This window comes from Eschrichtius robustus, chromosome 3, assembly GCF_028021215.1.
Source record: "Eschrichtius robustus isolate mEscRob2 chromosome 3, mEscRob2.pri, whole genome shotgun sequence".
Classification (NCBI taxonomy): Eukaryota; Metazoa; Chordata; class Mammalia; order Artiodactyla; family Eschrichtiidae; genus Eschrichtius; species Eschrichtius robustus.
Window position 1 is genome coordinate 105,416,844 of NC_090826.1, and position 19,345 is coordinate 105,436,188.

Sequence of the window (19,345 nt, forward strand, 5' to 3'; positions counted from 1 at the left end):
TATGCTGGCTAATTATTCAGTCATTTTCCAAGCATGTAGTCAGTACTATGGATAGACTATAAATATCTTAGAATTATGGAAATGGAAGGGTCCTTCCTCCTAATTAGTGATTTCTGGGCTTCAAAATGTCATAGGCCAATTCTAATCCCCTCCCCTTCCAACATGTGAAGGATCAACATTGGCATTACAATTTTTTATTCTACCAAATAAAGAGAATTAACAGTTCTCTATTATCGCCTGCCATCATTATTCCATAAAATAAATGACATTTTAGTAACAAACTGAAGCCCAGAAAGACAAAATAGCTTGCTCAGAGTGACACAGGTAGCTAGTGGAGAATTTAGGACTAAAACCCAGGTCTCCAAATGCCTAACCCCTTGCTATCTATGGAACAGGACACTGCCTTTCCTTAGGAAGCCTGGGCAACAGTTCATTTCAGTTCCGTTCCCTCTATTGTCCTTCCTGCCTTGTGTTCCGCCGAACAAGTCCCTAAGAACAATGAGGACCTATCACTGACTCTTCTCTCTTTCCTTTCTCATAGCTTTCCTAACCCTTCCCTTTAAAAAAAAAAATGAAGTAAACAACTTTGCTTTAAAATATTATTTGTTGTCAGTCTAGAAGGTTGAAGGAAATAAAAACACAGTAATCACTGAATATAGCTCACAAAAGAGAACAGTTTATGCTACCCAGCATCTTCATGACAAGTCTGAAAATTATGGTTAGGTAACAGATCTGACTTACAGGATGCAGACCTCAAGATTCCTGGGGGAGAGACCTGAGGTTAGTTTGCTTTATTAGAAGGCACTGTATCATATTAAATCATATCTACACAGCCAAAGGGAATGTTAAACAATCACACTTGATTTACCCAGGGACTGGAGGCTTGTTAAACAGGCAAAAGCTGTTATCTAGATTTTAAAATGGGCAGAATTGAGAATGACTCATCTATTTTGAATGTCAGCACATCATGAATTCACTAACGTGACATGAGAACAGAGAGATCAAAGTAGTTACCTATTGAATACAATACCTTCGAGAGCCCATGTAGCTCCTCCAATTCCCAAGAATCCACTTTCTCCTTAATGAGCAATTTATTCTTTAAAATTGCCTCTATTCCCCACTATCCTTCATGCCTGTGCAGATGCAGGTATTTAGCAATGTAGGCTGACTACTGACAATTTGATGCCAGGTTTGTGTCAGTGACTTAATGCAGGTTCCCTCGTCTAGTCCTTATAATTCTATGAGGCCAGGACATTTTCAGACCAGGAAACACAAGTTGAAAGGGGTTAAGAAACTTGCTCAAGGTCACACAATTCACCAGTGAAAAGGTCAGAAACCAAACTAGACATGTCTACTACCAAGTCCCATGATCTTAGTCATGGCATCCTACCCCCACCAAACCACGACTGCCCCACTCAAGTCCAAATATAGACAAAATATTTATATGAATAGAATGTACTCAGGTGCAGGAACACTGTGAAATAATGCAGAGGAAGTGAAAGGGATTTCAGGTACCCATGTTTGGTCTTCACAGTGAACTGTAGGTTTTTAGTTTTAGCTTGGGTTATATTGACCCTTCTTGGCCTCTAGAACCGATCTCAGTGAGGCAGTAGAATGGTCATTTATCGGTGTTCTAGTTTGCTCTACAAACTACGTTCTAGAGTCATGTTTATTGCCACATCTCTCTGTCTTCATGAGAAAGTAATGATTAAAATGGCGGCTGGGGTAGTCTTGGAAAAAATCCAAACAATTTTTCAAAGAACTTAGACTTATATTCCCCCTTTTCTGTAACACAGTTAATCCCAAAGTTCCAGTTGCTCAAAAGCCATGTCTATATTGCTGCTCTATCTAGCACCAGAGCTTAAAAAATCTTGATTATTAAAGTTTTCTGTAAGGACTCTCCATGGTCTCTGCAATTTTACTGTCTGAAGAGTTCGAGAGAGCTTAATAATTTTAAAATAGCATCCATGGCAAACTAAAGCTCTTCTTCTACTTTAGATCAAATGCGGCATCTAAAAGGAAAGTCCAAAGTTGGGAACACTTTACAGCTGCTGAGAAAGCCCAACAACCATATAGCACTTAACATTTATTGGACTAAAGGGTTGTTGTATATCAAATTCCCCTGAAGGTAAAAAGCATCTAAGGAATTTTATCAGGATGTGCCATGAAAGATAGAAAAATTCTTTCTACTCTATATGAACTAAAGATTGTATAACTCACCTTCACCTGCCTGTTACATACTAAGCCCTTGATAAATATTTAGTAAATGAATGTTTTTCCTCATTGCTTTCTTTGTCAGAGCACAGTATCCAGTATAAAAGGTATTAAGTACTATAGTATACGTCCATTTTGCTCCAAGCAGGCCCAAAAGAAAAGTAAGCAGAATTTCAAGCAAAATAAACAAGCAAAAACTCTGTTTTAGAAAAAGATTCACTGCAGGATCCTACTAATTAGACAATTTACCAAAATATGAAATACCATCTAACTTACAAAAATGAGATTCACATACAACTTTCAGAGAACTGCATAAAGTGAGATCACTTGTAAATCCATCCATTCACCCTCCTCAAAAAAAAGAACATTGTTTAGAAATGCCCACAGTAATTCCAGACTTGGCCTCTCTCTTCCCCTCACCCACTCACTGGCTAATTAGCCCACTGGCTAATGCTGATGTGTCTCAATGTCAGAAAAAGCATCAGTTCTTCCACAAAAACTTCCCTCATTCCCCAAACCAAAACAAACAAACAAACAAAAAACCATTTCCACATCTCTGTCGTTAAGTTATTCCACTGTATTATCATTATGTGTTTATGTGTCTTTCACTCAACTAAAACTCTTCCTTTCTTAGGGAGAAACGTCTTAATCTGCTAAGCTTAGAATATCGTAAATTCTCAAGAAATATTAATGGAATGAATGAATATATTATTAACATAAAAACATACACATCTTAGGGTGTGGTGGTGAGCACACGGAGGCCAATTTAGTCTGAAAGTGTAAATGGAAGCAGTGGGTCTGACATAGAGTTTGAGAGGCTTGATGACTTTGATGTAGCCTGATGGACGGCTCCACGGAGAGGATAAGAGGGAAGGAATGAATCAAACCTCAAGAATTTCAAGTGATAAGGAACATTTGCCAGGATGTAGTAGAGATCATGAAACATGGGTACAAGTACAGAGAGACATGAAAATGACTTAGGAGGTTTGGTCCTCCTGGTCAAAGATCTTGCCTCTGATCTAAATGTAGACTCTGACAGCTGCTACTAGGCATTACCGCCTTGTCATCACCAGTGCCGCGTGTGCACCGCCAGCCTGGTGTCTCTCATTCCAGCATTTCAGTGCCATGCAGAAGGACTAAGCACTTCTTACAAAAGGATGAGTAAACTCCTTTAAAAGCGGCTGCAGCAGGAGACTCTCCAAGGCAGCCTCTTACCTGCTGGTTCTGATAGGCCGTGACTGTGGTAAACACGGTCTCAGGAAAGCTGAATGTTTTCACTCCATCCCCAACAGGGACGGGTTTGGTGGGTGAAAGGTCGCTGCTGAAATCCTTGCGAATCACATGAACCCGAGGCTGGTATTTGTGCATAGAGTGAAGAATGATCTAAAATGAGAAGGGGAAACATTACTCCAGCGTTGTCTCTAAGGTCCCTACATCTTTTCCAGCTCTCATGCAGACAAAATTACAGGATAAAAGCGTTACAGGAAGAGCACAGTTTAGAGGTGGGATGTATGGGAAACTGGAAATCAGTGTACTTTCCCATGGCTGGAAGGACTAAGTAATTGGATAGCATCACATCCCATGGAACCATGTAGCAAATATCCCAATCATAGGTGGTGAGTGCAATATGTTTGCTTTAATTGGATAAATACTGAATGAATTGGTTCCAGTACCAGCAGACATCACTCCACTAAAAGGTCTCAGAACCTCTGCTATGTGACAGTTGTTCCCTCCTGCTTCAAATTTTCAGCACGGGTTCATCTGTCTTTAAATTCTACAAGCTGTTATTTGCACTTTGTTATTGATTTTACGGACATTCGCTTATGTCATGTCAGAGTTAAGGGTATATGTGTCTTCTCTCTTCCTTAGAAAATTATCATTTCCCTAAAGATAGGAGCCTTGGTTTTAGCTTCTTTCATCTCCCCATAGAACCCAGTATGGATCCTGGCATTCAGTGAAAATTCAGTATGTGTTTTACTGCCAAAAATAAATTAATAACATCAGTTGCACCAATTATACCTGGCAAGCCTAACAACCTATTCTTCTCTTATAAATTCATACATTTCTTGACCAATCAGCCAGAACTGTCCCCACAACAGTTTCCCTGAGTTTACTGCCCTGTGAGGTGTTCTATTAAATACTGTGATTTCTTCATCATTTTAAAATGTGTCCTCTGTTTCTGTCGCTGCATTCTCCTGACTTGATCGTGACTTACAGCAGACGTTTGCTAAATGTTAGATTTGTAATAAACGTAATTTCACAAAAGGAAAAAAAATTTTTATGCTTACTTACTTAAAATGACTCAAAGATTCATTTGAGATTCTCAAAATCGCAAATGAATTTGAGAATCTCAAAAAGATTCTTATTTTACCTGTTTGAAAAAAGCCTGGGGCTAGTCAGTTCTAGAGCAAAAAAGGGGGAAGAGGGAGGAAGAGGAAGATGGGATTATTTGACTCACATGTCCTTGATCATCCAATTCATTGTTGGTCAGCTTGAGTTTGTCGAAACTGACCACCTGTCTCATCCAAGTATCTCCAGAAGCTAGAGAATCAGGGTGTATATAAACTCTTGGGGGCACAGGGGAATCAGCGTTGCCAGCCACCATCCACTTGGAGCTGTGATACACATATCTGAGACAGAGAGGGAGAGAGGAGAACTCAGAGACAGATGCAGGGAGGGAATAGAGGCCCAGGACACAATTAGGGACAGGAGGGGAGGAGACACAAAGAGATGAGAAGAATGGAGTAGGACGGATTAAACAGAGAATACAGAGGAGAAAGAGAGAAGGGTGGATAACCAGGGAAAATGAAATAGAGATGGAAATGGAAAACAAGATGGGTGGGGGAGGGCAGAAAAGTGTTGTAGTTAATGATCAAAGCTGCAGCTCTCACAAGGAAAACATTCTCACAGTCCTTTTTCTTTCTTCTTCCTCTCCTTGCCTTGCACCCCTGTGTGCACACAGGCATCCTGAACCCACGTGTTTAGCTATGGAAAAGGTATTTTACTGCAACCTTTCACCTTTCAAATGCAAACCATATAATCCATTGGCCACTTGTTCAGGATTTGGTTCCTTATTAAAAACATCTTCCATATTGTCCTATAAAACGCAGCCATGTGCAGAGACCCTCCAAGCCCCTCACTTGTTAACCATTTCCTAGCTAAGAGTCTGAATTTAGAAGCATTTCAATGAAAACCTAGTTTTGAACATCTTCATCTTCCACTTTATTTTCCCACAAAGTCACTGCAAATGAGACTAGGTTAATCAAAGTCTTCCCACTAACTGGGAAGACTTAGCGGTGTTTCTGGGAATGGCTGCACTGAGGCAGAGACCTCCATTTTCATTGAAATGGAGGAGGTTTTTAAAGAAAAGAGCATCTCCCCTCCTAAGTCCTACATCAAGACCACTTCTTTCTTAGCCAGCTCTCCCTCTAAAATACAAGTAATGGTCTTCTCTATTCACCTCTCACCTCCAAATTCATGGGCTCAAGGCCAAGTTCTGAAATATCTCAAAAATGAGCCATGACTCACTGATGTGACTGAGAGCTCAGGAGATCAATTAAGCCACAACTTGTTTCAAACAAGAACTATGTGTAAGACACATGGAGACTATGTTGGCTTTTAATGGCTTTGAAGGAAAGTTATTTAGCAAACTTGTTCACAACCCGTTTTAATGAACAATAATTCCCCTTAACTAGATGTTCTTCTTGAGGTCTTACCCAATTCTCCCATTCTTCCCCTCCATCATCCACAGGATAATCCAGCAGGTATATGATTGAAGGTACTGTACTAATCCACTTCTCCTCCCATTTTCCAAAATAAATCATCTCAACTCACTTAGTATTTCATAAACCAAATCATTCAATGTGTTAATCATTTTCAATGTTAAGTGAACTAGTTTTAGACTTAAGATCCATTTGATTTTTGCTACTCTGGCAGACATTATACAATCCCACTCTTTAGATAGATGTAAGGAGGATTCCAGACCAAACCATTACTGGTTCTGACTTCCTACCTCTAGTGACTACTTCCTGTCTGGTGTTCTGCCACAGGCCATTGGCATGTCCTCCATCCTTGTTCCCTATCCAATACATTGTACAGTGCACTGTTAAAATGCTTCATCTAATGAGTTTATAGAACCATCCTGGGATACTGGTGATGCCCACAGTTCCACATCTCAGAGTCATCCTTACCTGTATCTTTTATTGTCCACAGGTACAATGTCCATTGCTATGTAGTACTGCTGGTGTGGATCCAGGCCAGTGATTTTCACTCTCATGGCAGGAAACATCCTCCTGTGGATGGGAATAATGTAGGAAGCTCAGCAGTCAGAGGGGGAGAAGTAGCAAGAGTAAAAGCTTGATGAGTCTCTTCTTAATAGGAATGCTAAGCACACAAAGTCCAATATCCTCTAATTCTCAAAGTTGGCTGTTTTTTTTCACTTTGGAAATTATCACTATCAAATATGCTGAGGATTTACATTGTTGAAATAGCACCTCTTCTTAACTTAAATTGAACTGTTTGATTATTCATACACTCAAAGACCTCATACCATAACTTGTTTTATAGTATTAGTTAATCTTCAATGTGAGATAGATGGATAGACAAGAGATAGATAGATAGATAGATAGATAGATAGATAGATAGATAGATAGATAGATAGAATGTGTGTATATACATTTCCTATTAGACTATAACAGTGTTAAATATACTTATACTCTTATACTTAATATACTTGAATAACTTATATTCTTCTTATTCCCCAAGTAGCTTGTCACAGTTGATTGTAGTAATCATGAAATATTTTCTGATTGAGTCTATTTGAAAATGACCACTCTAAAAATAATATCTCAAGAAAAGAAGAAAAAAAGGAATGTGCTACCAGTTCCCAAATGAAGGACCACCAAAGTCTTTGTTTTTTATGCATAAAACTGTAGAAAAATTTCTGCAAGTTCTCAGGCTGTCAACGTGTGTGTCAGAGGAAGGACACTGCAGAATAGGGAGCAAATACCAAATGAATTCTAGTGGCCTCTGGGCAATACCTTGTTTCTACCACAATGGCTTGTTAAACTTGCCAAAGCAAGCGAGGTCAGGATATGACACTTTACAACTACTCTCATAATTGAAGAGGAGGAGAGGGAACAGCCCAAAAGAGGTACTGAGTTTCAAGGAGACTAAAATAAAATTCACCATTCTTCTTTAATCATAAGAAAGAAGAAAAACATCAAGCTCTTGTGCATGTCATCCATTTAGGAACCAGACATAAGAAGTGCTTGGTTCAAAAATTTGGATTGCCCTGAATGTGCTCTAGAGTACTTGTACACAAAATGTTGCATTAAACTTAACCATCTGGGGCCAGTTAGTTGAGCTGGGCAGAGCACGGTGCTAATGAGGTCAAGGTCACAGGCTTGATTCACATATGGCCTAATTGGCTTTGCTCCATTTCATGGCCATAGACCATACCCTGACCCCAGACAGCCATCTTGCAAGTGTGCATTGGTTGTTTACATGACAGGCTTTCTGTGCTAGTCACACACTCTACTACTCAACAAAAACAACTCAAAAAGCAAATATCCTCTGGTAATAGGTTGGTGACATCAAAATCATATTTGGGGGGAAAGCACAGAGGGACCACAGACCTTCAACAGGGATGATGGCTAATTCTTAAACATTTGCAAAGAATAATCTATTACCAATTCTTTCCCACTTTATAACTTTTCAGAAGCTTCTATTGGTATATCATTTTAGATTTTCTTTCTCTACCCTCACAAGCTTAATTAGAAAGCCTTATATTTTATTTTATTTTAAATGTATTTATTTATTTTTGACTGTGTTGGGTCTTTGTTGCTGGGCGCAGGCTTTCTCTAGTTGGCGCGAGCGGGGGCTACGCCTCATTTGCGGTGCGCGAGCTTCTCATTGCGGTGTCTTCTCTTGCTGCAGTTGCAGAGCACGGGCTCTAGGGCACACAGGCTTCAGTAGTTGTGGCATATGGGCTCAGTAATTGTGGCTCGCCGGCTCCAGAGTGCAGGCTCAGTAGTTGTGGCACATGGGCTTAGTTGCTCTGCTGCATGTGGGATCTTCCCGGACCAGGGATTGAACCTGTGTCCCCTGCATTGGCAGGCGGATTTTTAACCACTGTGCCACCAGGGAAGTCCCCAAAGCCTTATATTTTAGTCTTATGGTTGGCTAATGAAATTTGATGGTGGGTTGCTCATAATGACTAAATCTAACATTCACTATAGGTGAGGCACTTTGACTCACATTAACTCTTTCCAAAACTTTGGGAACCTCGGTCTATACATGTATATATAGATCATTAATTCCCGACTTAATAGCAATGATTTATGATTGCCCTGTATACATAAATATTTGGAGAGCATCTTGCCAGGGATGGAAAGTCCTCTCCCTTGCTATCTGAGATAAGAAAATGTGGTTCCTCTCAGCCATCTAAAGAGGCTGCATTACATTGAAAGAGATAAATTTATTTTCTTGATGACTTTTAAAAAAGGGGTTAAGATGTCTTTAAATTCAATACCTGTTTTGTCTGGAACACTTATATGACCTTGAGTGGAGAAGCTACCTGTCTCTTTTCAGAACTCAGGTTCTAAAATGAATGAGCTGTGTGGCTCTGGATAAGCCATTTAACCTCATCATCTATAAAACAGAGGAAAGGAACTAAATAATCCTTAAGGTGACCTTTTGCTTTAAAATTCTATGACAATTCTTAAAATCTGACCAAAGTTGCTTTTTCTTTTTGTCAGTATTTTAGCACAGAATATCAAGTAATGTCATAACATCCTAGAGAAAAATTAATCTTTCATATTCATAAAATGAGATGTGTTTGGTTTTAATTTTATGCCTAAATTTAGGCCAATTCTTTTGACTTCCAAACCCGTTTATCCCTACAAACACCTCTGTCCATGGTGCTGATCATGCCGGTTTTGTTGGTGCATTCAAAGATTGAGGGCTCTGTAGACTACAGTAGTTCTGAATCAACGGGATTATAGTTTGGGATGTGAGAAGAAGTAGGTGGTGACTAAGATCTTCTAAGAGGGGAAAAGAACAGAGAGTCATACATAACTAACAGTAACTAAGAAAATGGAAATTGGAGTTAAAAATGAAAAAGACACTACATAGGAAGAAAAATGAAGTGAAAAGGAAAGAATCAACTTGGGGGATGGGGAGGGAATGACAAAAATTCACAGAAGATAAAAACTTCTTTGCATGTTTCTGAGTGGTTCTGGAATTACTTGAGCAGAGTTACTGGTAGCAACAGCAACAGCTGAGGCACTCCAATATGGAAGCAATGAATGTAGTTTCTAAACCTAAATAAAGGGATATGATTAAAGAACAAACTGTATGTCTGTGCTGGGAATCTCTGGATATATTCAGGTGTCAACGTGAATTTGTGAAGGCAGAGATATGGAAAAGTAAACATTGCAGAAAATCATGAAGTGAGGTCACAGGAGAATTGTCAAGGAGGTGCTCAGGTAAACTGAATTCACTGAAGTGCAGGGAACGAGGGAATGATATCAGGAACACAAGTGACTAAAATACACAGACATAATAGTAGTAAGTAAAGACCCAAAATAAGAACTGGAAAATCTTACAGACAAAAAAAGTAATATTTCCCCTTTCATCAAACCAATGCCCTTGCCAAAAACTAAGAAAAAGAGTAAAAACTTTTTCCTTGAATTGCTGTTTCCTTCCAAGTCATATCTCAAAATGTAGACTCAAGATGTAGACTGAAACCCAAGCAACAAAAAAGAGATGGTTTTTGAAAGTAATTCTGGATAAACAACAAGGTCCTACTGTATAGCACAGGGAACTATACTCACTATCCTCTGATAAACCATAATGAAAAAGAATATAAAAAATAATGTGTATGTGTGTGTGTGTGTGTGTGGTGTGTGTGTGTATAACTGAATTACTTTGCTGTACAGCAGAGATTAACACAACATTGTAAATCAACTATACTTCAATTTTAAAAACAAGTAATTCTGGAAAGTAATTTTGAAAGTAATTCTCCTTCAAAATTGCTCCTCCTAAGAAGCTTTTTAATGGTTTTATTCTCTACTAAAACTTAAAGAAGGAAGAGGGTTTACAGAGGAGGATGAAAATGAATAAGACTTCAGGTTCATTTTAAGCTCACCTTTTTGTGATATATTATTGTATTGAGAGGTTTCTCTATATGCATTCAAGTGAACTAGACCCAATCAAACTATGCTTTTACTTTAAATGTCTATGTGTATGAAGACAGCTTATGATCAATGAGGTAAGTCTTTTTGGTCTCTGTGATGTGAGACAGTGGATTGACTTTGTAAATATGAAAGCACTATAATTATTTTAATTTCAGTGAACTATTCCTATATACTAATAAACTCAGTCCAAATTTATTTTGATTTAAATCATTTTCATTTTAAATCCAAGGGGCAAAATCTATAACCATTTCTTAACAGTGCAGACTTACAAATAGTTGAGACAATTGTTTTGGAGCCAAACAGATTTGTGCAGAATTCTGGAGCTGCCCTTTACTACCTGTGTGGCCTTAGTCAAGTTAATTAACCTCTTCCAGCTTTTGCATCCTCATCCATATATGGGATTATCACATCCTACCTCATAGGATTCCCGTGAAGTTTAAATAATGAAATACATGTTGAATATCCAGCACAAAACAGATACCTAACCATGAAAAATTTAAAGATACCAATAAAGAGTAGCTTAATTAACAGTGTTTATTTCAAGATTCGCTGTGTTTTTAAAACTTTTATCATCCTACATAAATCATTTTGCAAGAGTTTCCACCAGGTCCCATTAAAGTAATCACATTTCAAGCCAACTATAAAACACAATGGATCGATCAGCAGGGCTCCAAAAATGCACCAAGCCCAAATTTTACCAAAAACAAAATTCTTACAAAAATACCTGGCTGATTTAAATGCCTTAGAAGATGCAAGCTTTTTCTCTTGAAAACATTGGTTGGTGAAGTAACACTTGCTTTGGAAATTTATTGTTTGACTGTTATGCACCATGGATCTCCAGTATTAGCTGGAATACATTTGCAGGCAGAAAATGTTTGTGAGGGTAGAGGTGATTTAGGTTTGAGTGGTCCTTGGAGGAAAGTACCAAAATCACAGTAAACACAAGAAAAGCGCTTTATCAAGACATCCAGATGCTGAAAAGTGAGTGTGAGTTGCTTTGGCTGCACCAATGCTACTACCACAAATAAGTGAAAAGAAAAATGTAACAGCTCCTACATTTGATTTCCTCTTCTTCGAATGTGGCTATTCAAAGGAACTTGTCCTTACCTGCCTGCTTTGGTGATGATCATCTCGGTTCCAATGTCATGGAACCTCTTCCAGAGGTCAGCACACTGCAGCTCCACCTGAATCTCCTCCATGGAAGACATGGCAGCAGGCACAGGGCCTGCAGCACCAGGGCCCAGGTCAGTGTGAGTGTCAAAGGAGCAGGAAGACCGCTCAGTGATCACCTCAGAGTCTGAACCAGTGCTCTGCTCGGAATCTGCAAAATAAACAGTCAAGACTTAGGTGAGAAACTGCTGAGCTCCCTCCACACCCCTGGCCCTAAAAGATGGAGGCAGGGTAGGGAGCACGATGGGGTGGGGAGAGGGGTGAACAAAAGGAGACTTAAAGCTGGGAAGCTCCAGAGCACAGCACTCAGCGTATTTTATTATTTTTTTTTTTATGGTTTGTTTTTGTGATTTATGACCTTCTTTCAGGTTTCGTGTTTCCAACATGACATCTGGCATTTTAGTAAGTTTTAGCAACAGCTGAAGAAAATTGGTCCACAATAGGCAACATAAAGAGTACTAATGTCACCATGTTGAAGGGAATGAAGCCAAACTGGAGCAACAAAATAGACAAATGCCAAATTTTAAAAATAATAATAATCACAGACTACAGCTGCAAGTCTAGATTAGACCATTTAACTTGGGGGAAAAGATTCAATGCTAACAACAATGTGTTATTTAATTCCATACCACTCAGCATCACTCTCCTTCAGTCAGTTATTTTTAAACACAGTGAGTTTTCCTCCATTTATATATCCTGGTCATCAAAAGTAATGAAAAGTTATTTGGGATATTTAGAAACACTTTGCTGTATACTTGAGTAAATGGCTTTTCCTAAGTCTAATCAGGCCATTTTGGATGAAAAAAAAAAAGTCTGTTGTGAGGCAAGGATGTAAGCATATGGAAAAAGTTACCCAAGAAGGCGGTTGAAACAAAGGGAATAAATGAGTTTAGGAGACACCTTGATTGGTTTCTGAAGTATGGGCAGAGGGGAGGGCTGATCCAAACAGGAAGGTAGGATTGAGAGCAACCAAATAAAAAGCTGGCATGCTGGGCCAGATGGTCCTTTCCTCTTTCGTCTTCTGTTCTCATGAAGAGGGGGCTGGCAGTGGGGTGGGGGGGGTGGAGAGAGGGGGGATGTAGACCGATGGAGAAGCCTAGAGTCAGATCTACTAGAGAATTTTCTGTAATTTTTCAGATTTTTTACTTTTAAGGCCCTATGCCAAGAACTTTATCTCCTAATATTTTCCAAACTTGGATTAGCTAGTACAGTTTCCTTATGTCAAACGATACTGCAAGCCAAGCCTAAGAACCTGTTTCTCTAACTCACCCTTAACATCTAGGATTCCGATTGCTTCCCCCATAATTAAATACATACATACATAAAGGTTGAAAACAATGATGTCTTACTCTGACAACTGGCTTTTCACTGCTGTCAAAGGTCAGGACCTCTTGGGTACCAGTCCTTGACACTAGCAGGATGGAAGGAGGCTGGGACAGAAAGCCATATCATCTTGCTGCCATCCTCACTAACTGGAGCAGGTTTCTGGGCCTGTGAACAACCCCTCTCATGACACCTTTAATTTTCTTTTCTTCTAGCCCTAATGTGTTCCTCTCTCAAACCCGGGCAGCATCACTGCTGAAGATATTCAGCACACTGCTGAACTGAACCAAGCTCCTAAATAACAGGGAAGTCTCTGCCCAAAATCTTTAGTTTATCCACAATCACTGGTCCAGTCACCATCTTCATCAAAAACATTACAAAGCTATATGACTAGATACTACATGTCTAAGCATATCATTTTATATCTTGGACTAAACAGGAGCTAATATTTGTCTCCTTCAAGTACAGAAAAGTGGAGCTACTTTTCTAAGGTGAGAGCTGTTGAGTGACAATCAGGCTCTATCCCAGCCTGATGCTATCTGCTTTTCAGTAGCAGAGCCATGATATCCTCACACACTCTCCAAACACGGTAATCTGATCCCTTGAGACATGGATTCCCAAATCCCATTTTGTTTCTGCGATATGCCAAGAGCTCCTCACTTATCACTAAAATTGTGAATTTTTCAAGAACTTCTTGAAGCAAGATTTTTAAAATATAGTCTTGTCCTACCTTTGGAAGCAAAGTGTTATGAAATCTCCTTACCATAAGTGCTACGGTTATGAAACAGTTGGAAAGAGGCAGGGCCCAGCAAAAATTTTGGACGTATAATTTCTCCAATGGGTGTTTAGGAAGGAGGAAAGGAAAGGAAAGATATCACTGCACTAAGTGATAATATTTTTAAGGCAGCCAACTTGAGGTTAGGATTGGAATGGGAACTGTGGCTGGAGATTTAGGAAGTAAGAGACTGCTCTTAACTCTATATGTCATCTGGAATAAAACAGGTACTCAAAATGTAACATTAAATGGATTGATGAATAACCTTGGACAAGTCACTTAGCCACAATGGACCTATTTCTTCATAGTACAATTAAAAGGACTGAACTGAAATCTCTTATAATCTCTTCCACCTCTAATGGCTTAAAGAATGTAAGACTCCATCCTAATGCAACTTTCAGTGATAACCCAGGTGACCTCAATTAGAAGCATCAAAAATTTTTTTCTTCTACTTAAAAACTTTTATTTAGGAAAAAGTCCAAAATACATGTAAATAAGTCAAAAGAGATAATCCTTTTCAAAGATCATTATACAAATTGCTTAATTGGGACTTTAGTTCTAAGTAACTCAATGGCCAATCATTTGTAATATAGATTGTTAGTTGTTCATGTTTTTTTTTTTTAGGTAAAACACCAAAACCATGATTTGTGAAAGAAGAAATTGATAAGTTGGAGTTTAAAAAACTGTAGAAGCATCAAATTTAAAACTGTCTGGGAAAGACAAGTTAAATGAGAAAAAAGACTGGGAGCTCAAATTCACATTATCATAGGAGTTAAAGAATTGAGTTAGTATTCTGTTTATAGTTTCAATCAAACCCATCAATAAGCACCTATCAGCATGTGGCCCTATATGAGATACCATGCAGATAATTTGAAACAGAATCCAGACCTTGGGAAATTTCCCAGTTAGTGTTGATTAATTATGCGTCTACTGAGTGCTTACTATGTGCCCAGTACTGTGCTAGATTCTGGGAAATATCAAAGTACACAATGGGGCTCCTCTTAAAGGTATTTACAGTACAAGTGGACACTGGGAGCATTCGCAAATAATCAGAGACCAAGATGAATACTACCATGCAGTTTTCCACACTATTACATATTTTCCTGTATGTCTCATAGGAATTCAGAAAACAGAGGGATCTGAGAGGGCTGGAACATTCCTGGGGAACCCATGGTTACTAATAAAGAAATGGACAAGATGTGGAGGCATAGGCAGTATTTTCCCATGAAGAGGATTTTCAGAGACAGTTATTTGTTTCCCTGGAAATACTCTGTGCTCCTGAACTCTCACTCCCTCACAAAATAGAGTCCAAGTGACTTTTATATACAGAATGCAGGCACCAGCCCACATTTTCAGTCACATGAATGTACCATGGAATTTTCCATTCTTGGTTGTTTCTTAACTGCCATAGGTTGGAAACAAAATTAGTATTATATTTTATATAGTTTGTTTTTAACCCCTAGAGTAATGAGGGCTACCTGTGACATAAACTACTCTACAATACCCTTAAAATAGTAATCTCAGAGTCCACATCAACAGCCTAGGTAAAAATAAAGTTTAATCCTTTGTAAAATATATTTCTAAATCATAGTTATATAAAACATTTAGGCTAACCAGATCAATTATTTCAGCTATTAATCAGAATGTATAATCAAGTTACCTAAGTCATGAATGTAAGAAATGTATACATAGCGGGTGGGTTATTTCAATCAAATCAGGTCATCCATTCAGAAATATAATCAGTCTTTTGAAGATCAGAAAACACCTCTGTGTTTTCAAGGTTTTTTCATTCTTGGCAACTTGTGACTTCCTGCCTTCAAAAAATAACCACTAGGAACTCATTTGAATGACCTGGAAAGATTTCTTGGCCATCAGACGTCTCTTGTGAGTAGTATTTTAACAAGGAAAGTTTTAGTAAGTCAGAACATAAATGATAAAGTTATACATAACTAAGGAAGTTAAAGAAGAAAACTTTGGGAACCTGCGCTAAGCCAGTTACAAGTCACTGGAGAATATCATGTGACTGACTCATAGGGTCAAACTAACATATCTATTACCATCCAAAAAAAAAAAAAATCTCTAAAAAAGAGAATCTAACCGTCCGTTCATTGTGTCACTCATTTTCTATCTCTGATCTATTTCATATTGAGAAAATGGATACTGTTAACGTTAAGTTCCCAGAGAAAGTTGAGTTTAGCTTAGAGAGAACTCCAGTTCTCAACTCATACAAAATAGTAGCAATAATAAAATAGTTTCTTAATTTATATTTTACACATAATCTAATATATCCTTCCATGTGATGAACTAGATATGGCCTATATTTTTATGTCCATTTTATGGATGAGGAAATTGAGACTAAGAAAAATTGAAAACAACATGGTCTACAAAGTAGGTCTTCTGCCTCCTGAATCAACGATCAGGTCTCCCCAAGATCATACTACATTCATCCCTGGCCAAAGCAGTCAGCAATTCTATAAGACCCTTCAACTGTTTTGGCCATCCTTACAACTGAAATAGCTTAACATGTTTGATCTTGGCCAAGTCACATAACTATTCTGGTCCCTATTTTCCTTGATCTTTATAGCACAGCACATGCACATTTAATTAGGGCTGCTATAAAGTCCCTTTTAAGTTTAATGCTTAATGGATGGATTCGTAGTACAGCTTAAAGACCACCAAGTCTAACAGCAGCAACCCAACCACGATAAGCTGATTTGGTTGACATGTATAGAAAAAGCCTGAGTTATGTGTTCTTTGACTTCATTTCAAAATTAGGGGACTTCCCCAGTGGTCCAGTGGGTAGGACTCCACGCTCACAATGCAGGGGGTCTGGGTTCGATCCCTGGTCGGGGAACTAGATCCCTCATGCATGCCTCAACTAAGAGTGCGCATGCCACAACTAAAAGATCCCACATGCCGCCACTAAAGGATCCTGCCTGCCGCAACTAAGACCCGGCGCAGCCAAAATAAATAATTTTTTTTTTAAAAATTAGACATTATTAGAACATATTTCATAGTCTGCCAGGTGATTTTCATCTCCACTTAACTAATAATTTTAAGGAATCATTTCTTACTACAGGTAGCAAGGCACATTTACTTTTAGGGCTCTGCTACTCACCAAGAGTGGGGTCTTGGAAAGTCACCTCATTTCACCAAGCCTCAGTTTCCTTATCTTTACTATTTCCTTATTTTCCTATCAAGGTCAAGGAAAAGATACCTTCCTTCTCAAAAATTACATTTATATCTGTATGATAAAGACAGAATCTAACGGTTCTGCTGATAACAATGTTAGTGACTTTGGACAGTGAGACGAATATAAGCTCACAACAACTATCCCAACCAAAGAGTTAATAGTCAACACCTATTGAGCACTTACTGGCACTCTGCTAAGACCTTACATACATACCATCATTTAATAGAACAACTCTAAGAGTTATTATTATTATCTCCATTTCAAATATTATGGACAGCCAAATCCAAATTGCATCGGTTCTACCTCCTAAGGATTGCAGGCATATGAAATTATATTTAATTCCATTTTTATTCCACCAAACATTTCTGCTTTGTATAGACCAGGGTGTGTATTCATGTACGAAGACAGGCAAAACAGGTTCTTGCTCTGAAGGAGCTCACAATCGGGTAGGAAGGATACAGAAACTGTTAAAGAAGATGGACTGTGATAGGTGCTCTGGCAGATGTAGAGGAGCAAAGCGCTACCAGGAGCTTTGAAGAGCAAACAAGCCAATGGGCAAGAGGATCAAGAAGACGTCACGAGGTGACATTTGAGAGTGGGCTTGAAATCTATATGCGCTTTATATGAGTTCAATATGAGCAAGCAAAGAAAGTATGGGGACAGAATCTCAGGTAGTGGGAATAGCATAAGTAAGAACTTGTCATTTTTAGAAAATTACAAGCACACAGATATGGCCAGAGCTTAAAAATACATAAGGGAAGAGGGGAGGTGAGATAAGAGATAAGTTGGAAAATCAGGTTCAATGCAATTAAACAACAACTTATTTAACATTGAGTATGTGCCAATCACTTTTCTAGATTCTTGAGACATCATCAGGGAAAAAACAAAAATCCCTGGCCACATGGAGTTTATATTTTAGGAGAAATGTGTGTGTCATAATATGGAGTTTAGACTTTATTTTCTTTATACCAAAGTTTTCTTTTAAATGTAGGTGATGATGGTTCGGTCTTCCCTTCTAGACTATGAATTCCATAAACTGAGTTTCATGCTTTGCCACATCTCCTGAATGAATGATACATGATAGCCTGGTTTCAATGTGGAAGATGGGTGGTAGAAGACTACTGCAGAGTCAGATAAGAGACGTTGAATTTTCTGAGATTAGACGCACAAGCCACTTCCATGAGACTGGACCTCAGCTGTCATATTTTACCCAAGGGAGAAAATAGCTTGAAACAATTAAAAAATGAAAGACCCAAACCAGATGATAATCAAACAATCGTTCTTGTTTTTGTTTCTGCCAATAACTGGGACATGACTACATTGAGTGGTACCCCCTATCTGATACTGGCAGGGCAACCACTCCTTGGCCTACTTCTTAACTCCCAAAGCCTCTACAACCAAGACCCACCCACAGTCATCTCAGGGCTCCCATTCACACCATAGGAGACATCAGAAGCTATAACCCAGGTAGCACTCTCTGTACCAGGCTCAAGTAAATTCCTATTCCCAGAGGACCTCTGCAGTGGAAATTGGTTCTGGGACATCAGATTTTATCAGGTAGCTTAGCAAAATCTGGTGATGAAACTTTTCATAGAGTAATTCTAAATACGGCAGAAGGAGAGCATTTGGCACTGACCTGAGTACAGACTGAGCCCAAATTTGATACCCAGTCCAGAGCTTCAAGGGAATGAACTATAACCCAGGTTGGATTAAACTAAAATTATGATGATAGCAAACACTCAAATGAGCCTGTTAGATGACTTTAGTAATGGAATGAAGTCTCTGAGCCCTCCATGCCCTCCAAGTTCTATTTGGGAAAAAGGGGGACGGTAACCTGAAGCCTGCAATTCCCATGCCAATAATCCAATTAGGGAGACTGAGAGCACATATCCTTCAGCTGCCTAAAGCACTCTCCACCTGACAACCAGCACCTCTCTCACTGACGTGCAGACCACAGGCAAGGACCCAACGTCATCCCTGAGATCTAAGCCTTTTAAAGAGGCTTTGCAAAGAAGTGGCGGCAGTCATTTTTACATCTATTTCTTGTTGATCAAACGAAGGCTCATTGTCATTAAAGGTTCAGCCTCTAGTGCTCCAGCATGCTTTGCAGGTGGAAGTAAACAAAAGAAGAGAAATAACAGGCACTACACTAAATAGTTTATATACATTTATATTTAAGCCTCATGCAATTTTCACAGAAAACTCTATGAAGTAGGCATTATTGCTGCCACTTTATAAGTGAGAAAGCTGAGGTCCGGCAGATGAAAAAGCTTTTCTCACATTATATTACTAGGAGGTGTCACAGTGGGATTTGACTTAGTCTGACACTAGAGGTGATGCTCTTTCCACCATCAACTGTTGCCCAGTTTTTAGAACTAGACCTGCACAGTTCTGTGCTTCCCACTCTGAACTTGGAAATGCAGAGCTAACGTTCAGGCTGCTCGGTCAGAAGATAGCTCTATGGAAACTAGA

The 19,345-nt window shown here is 38.9% G+C and overlaps 1 protein-coding gene across 1 annotated transcript in view; it reads right to left on the reverse strand.

The window, feature by feature from the left end:
* TBX15 (T-box transcription factor 15) overlaps positions 1-19,345 on the reverse strand; it is a 104,430-nt gene that overhangs the window by 35,883 nt on the left and 49,202 nt on the right. Inside the window, exons 2-5 of the mRNA XM_068540592.1 lie at positions 11,520-11,733; positions 6,405-6,506; positions 4,673-4,844; positions 3,430-3,597 (exon numbers count right to left, since the gene is read on the reverse strand). Of these exons, the coding sequence (XP_068396693.1) occupies positions 3,430-3,597; positions 4,673-4,844; positions 6,405-6,506; positions 11,520-11,733 (656 nt within the window). The remainder of the gene's footprint in view (positions 1-3,429; positions 3,598-4,672; positions 4,845-6,404; positions 6,507-11,519; positions 11,734-19,345) is intronic.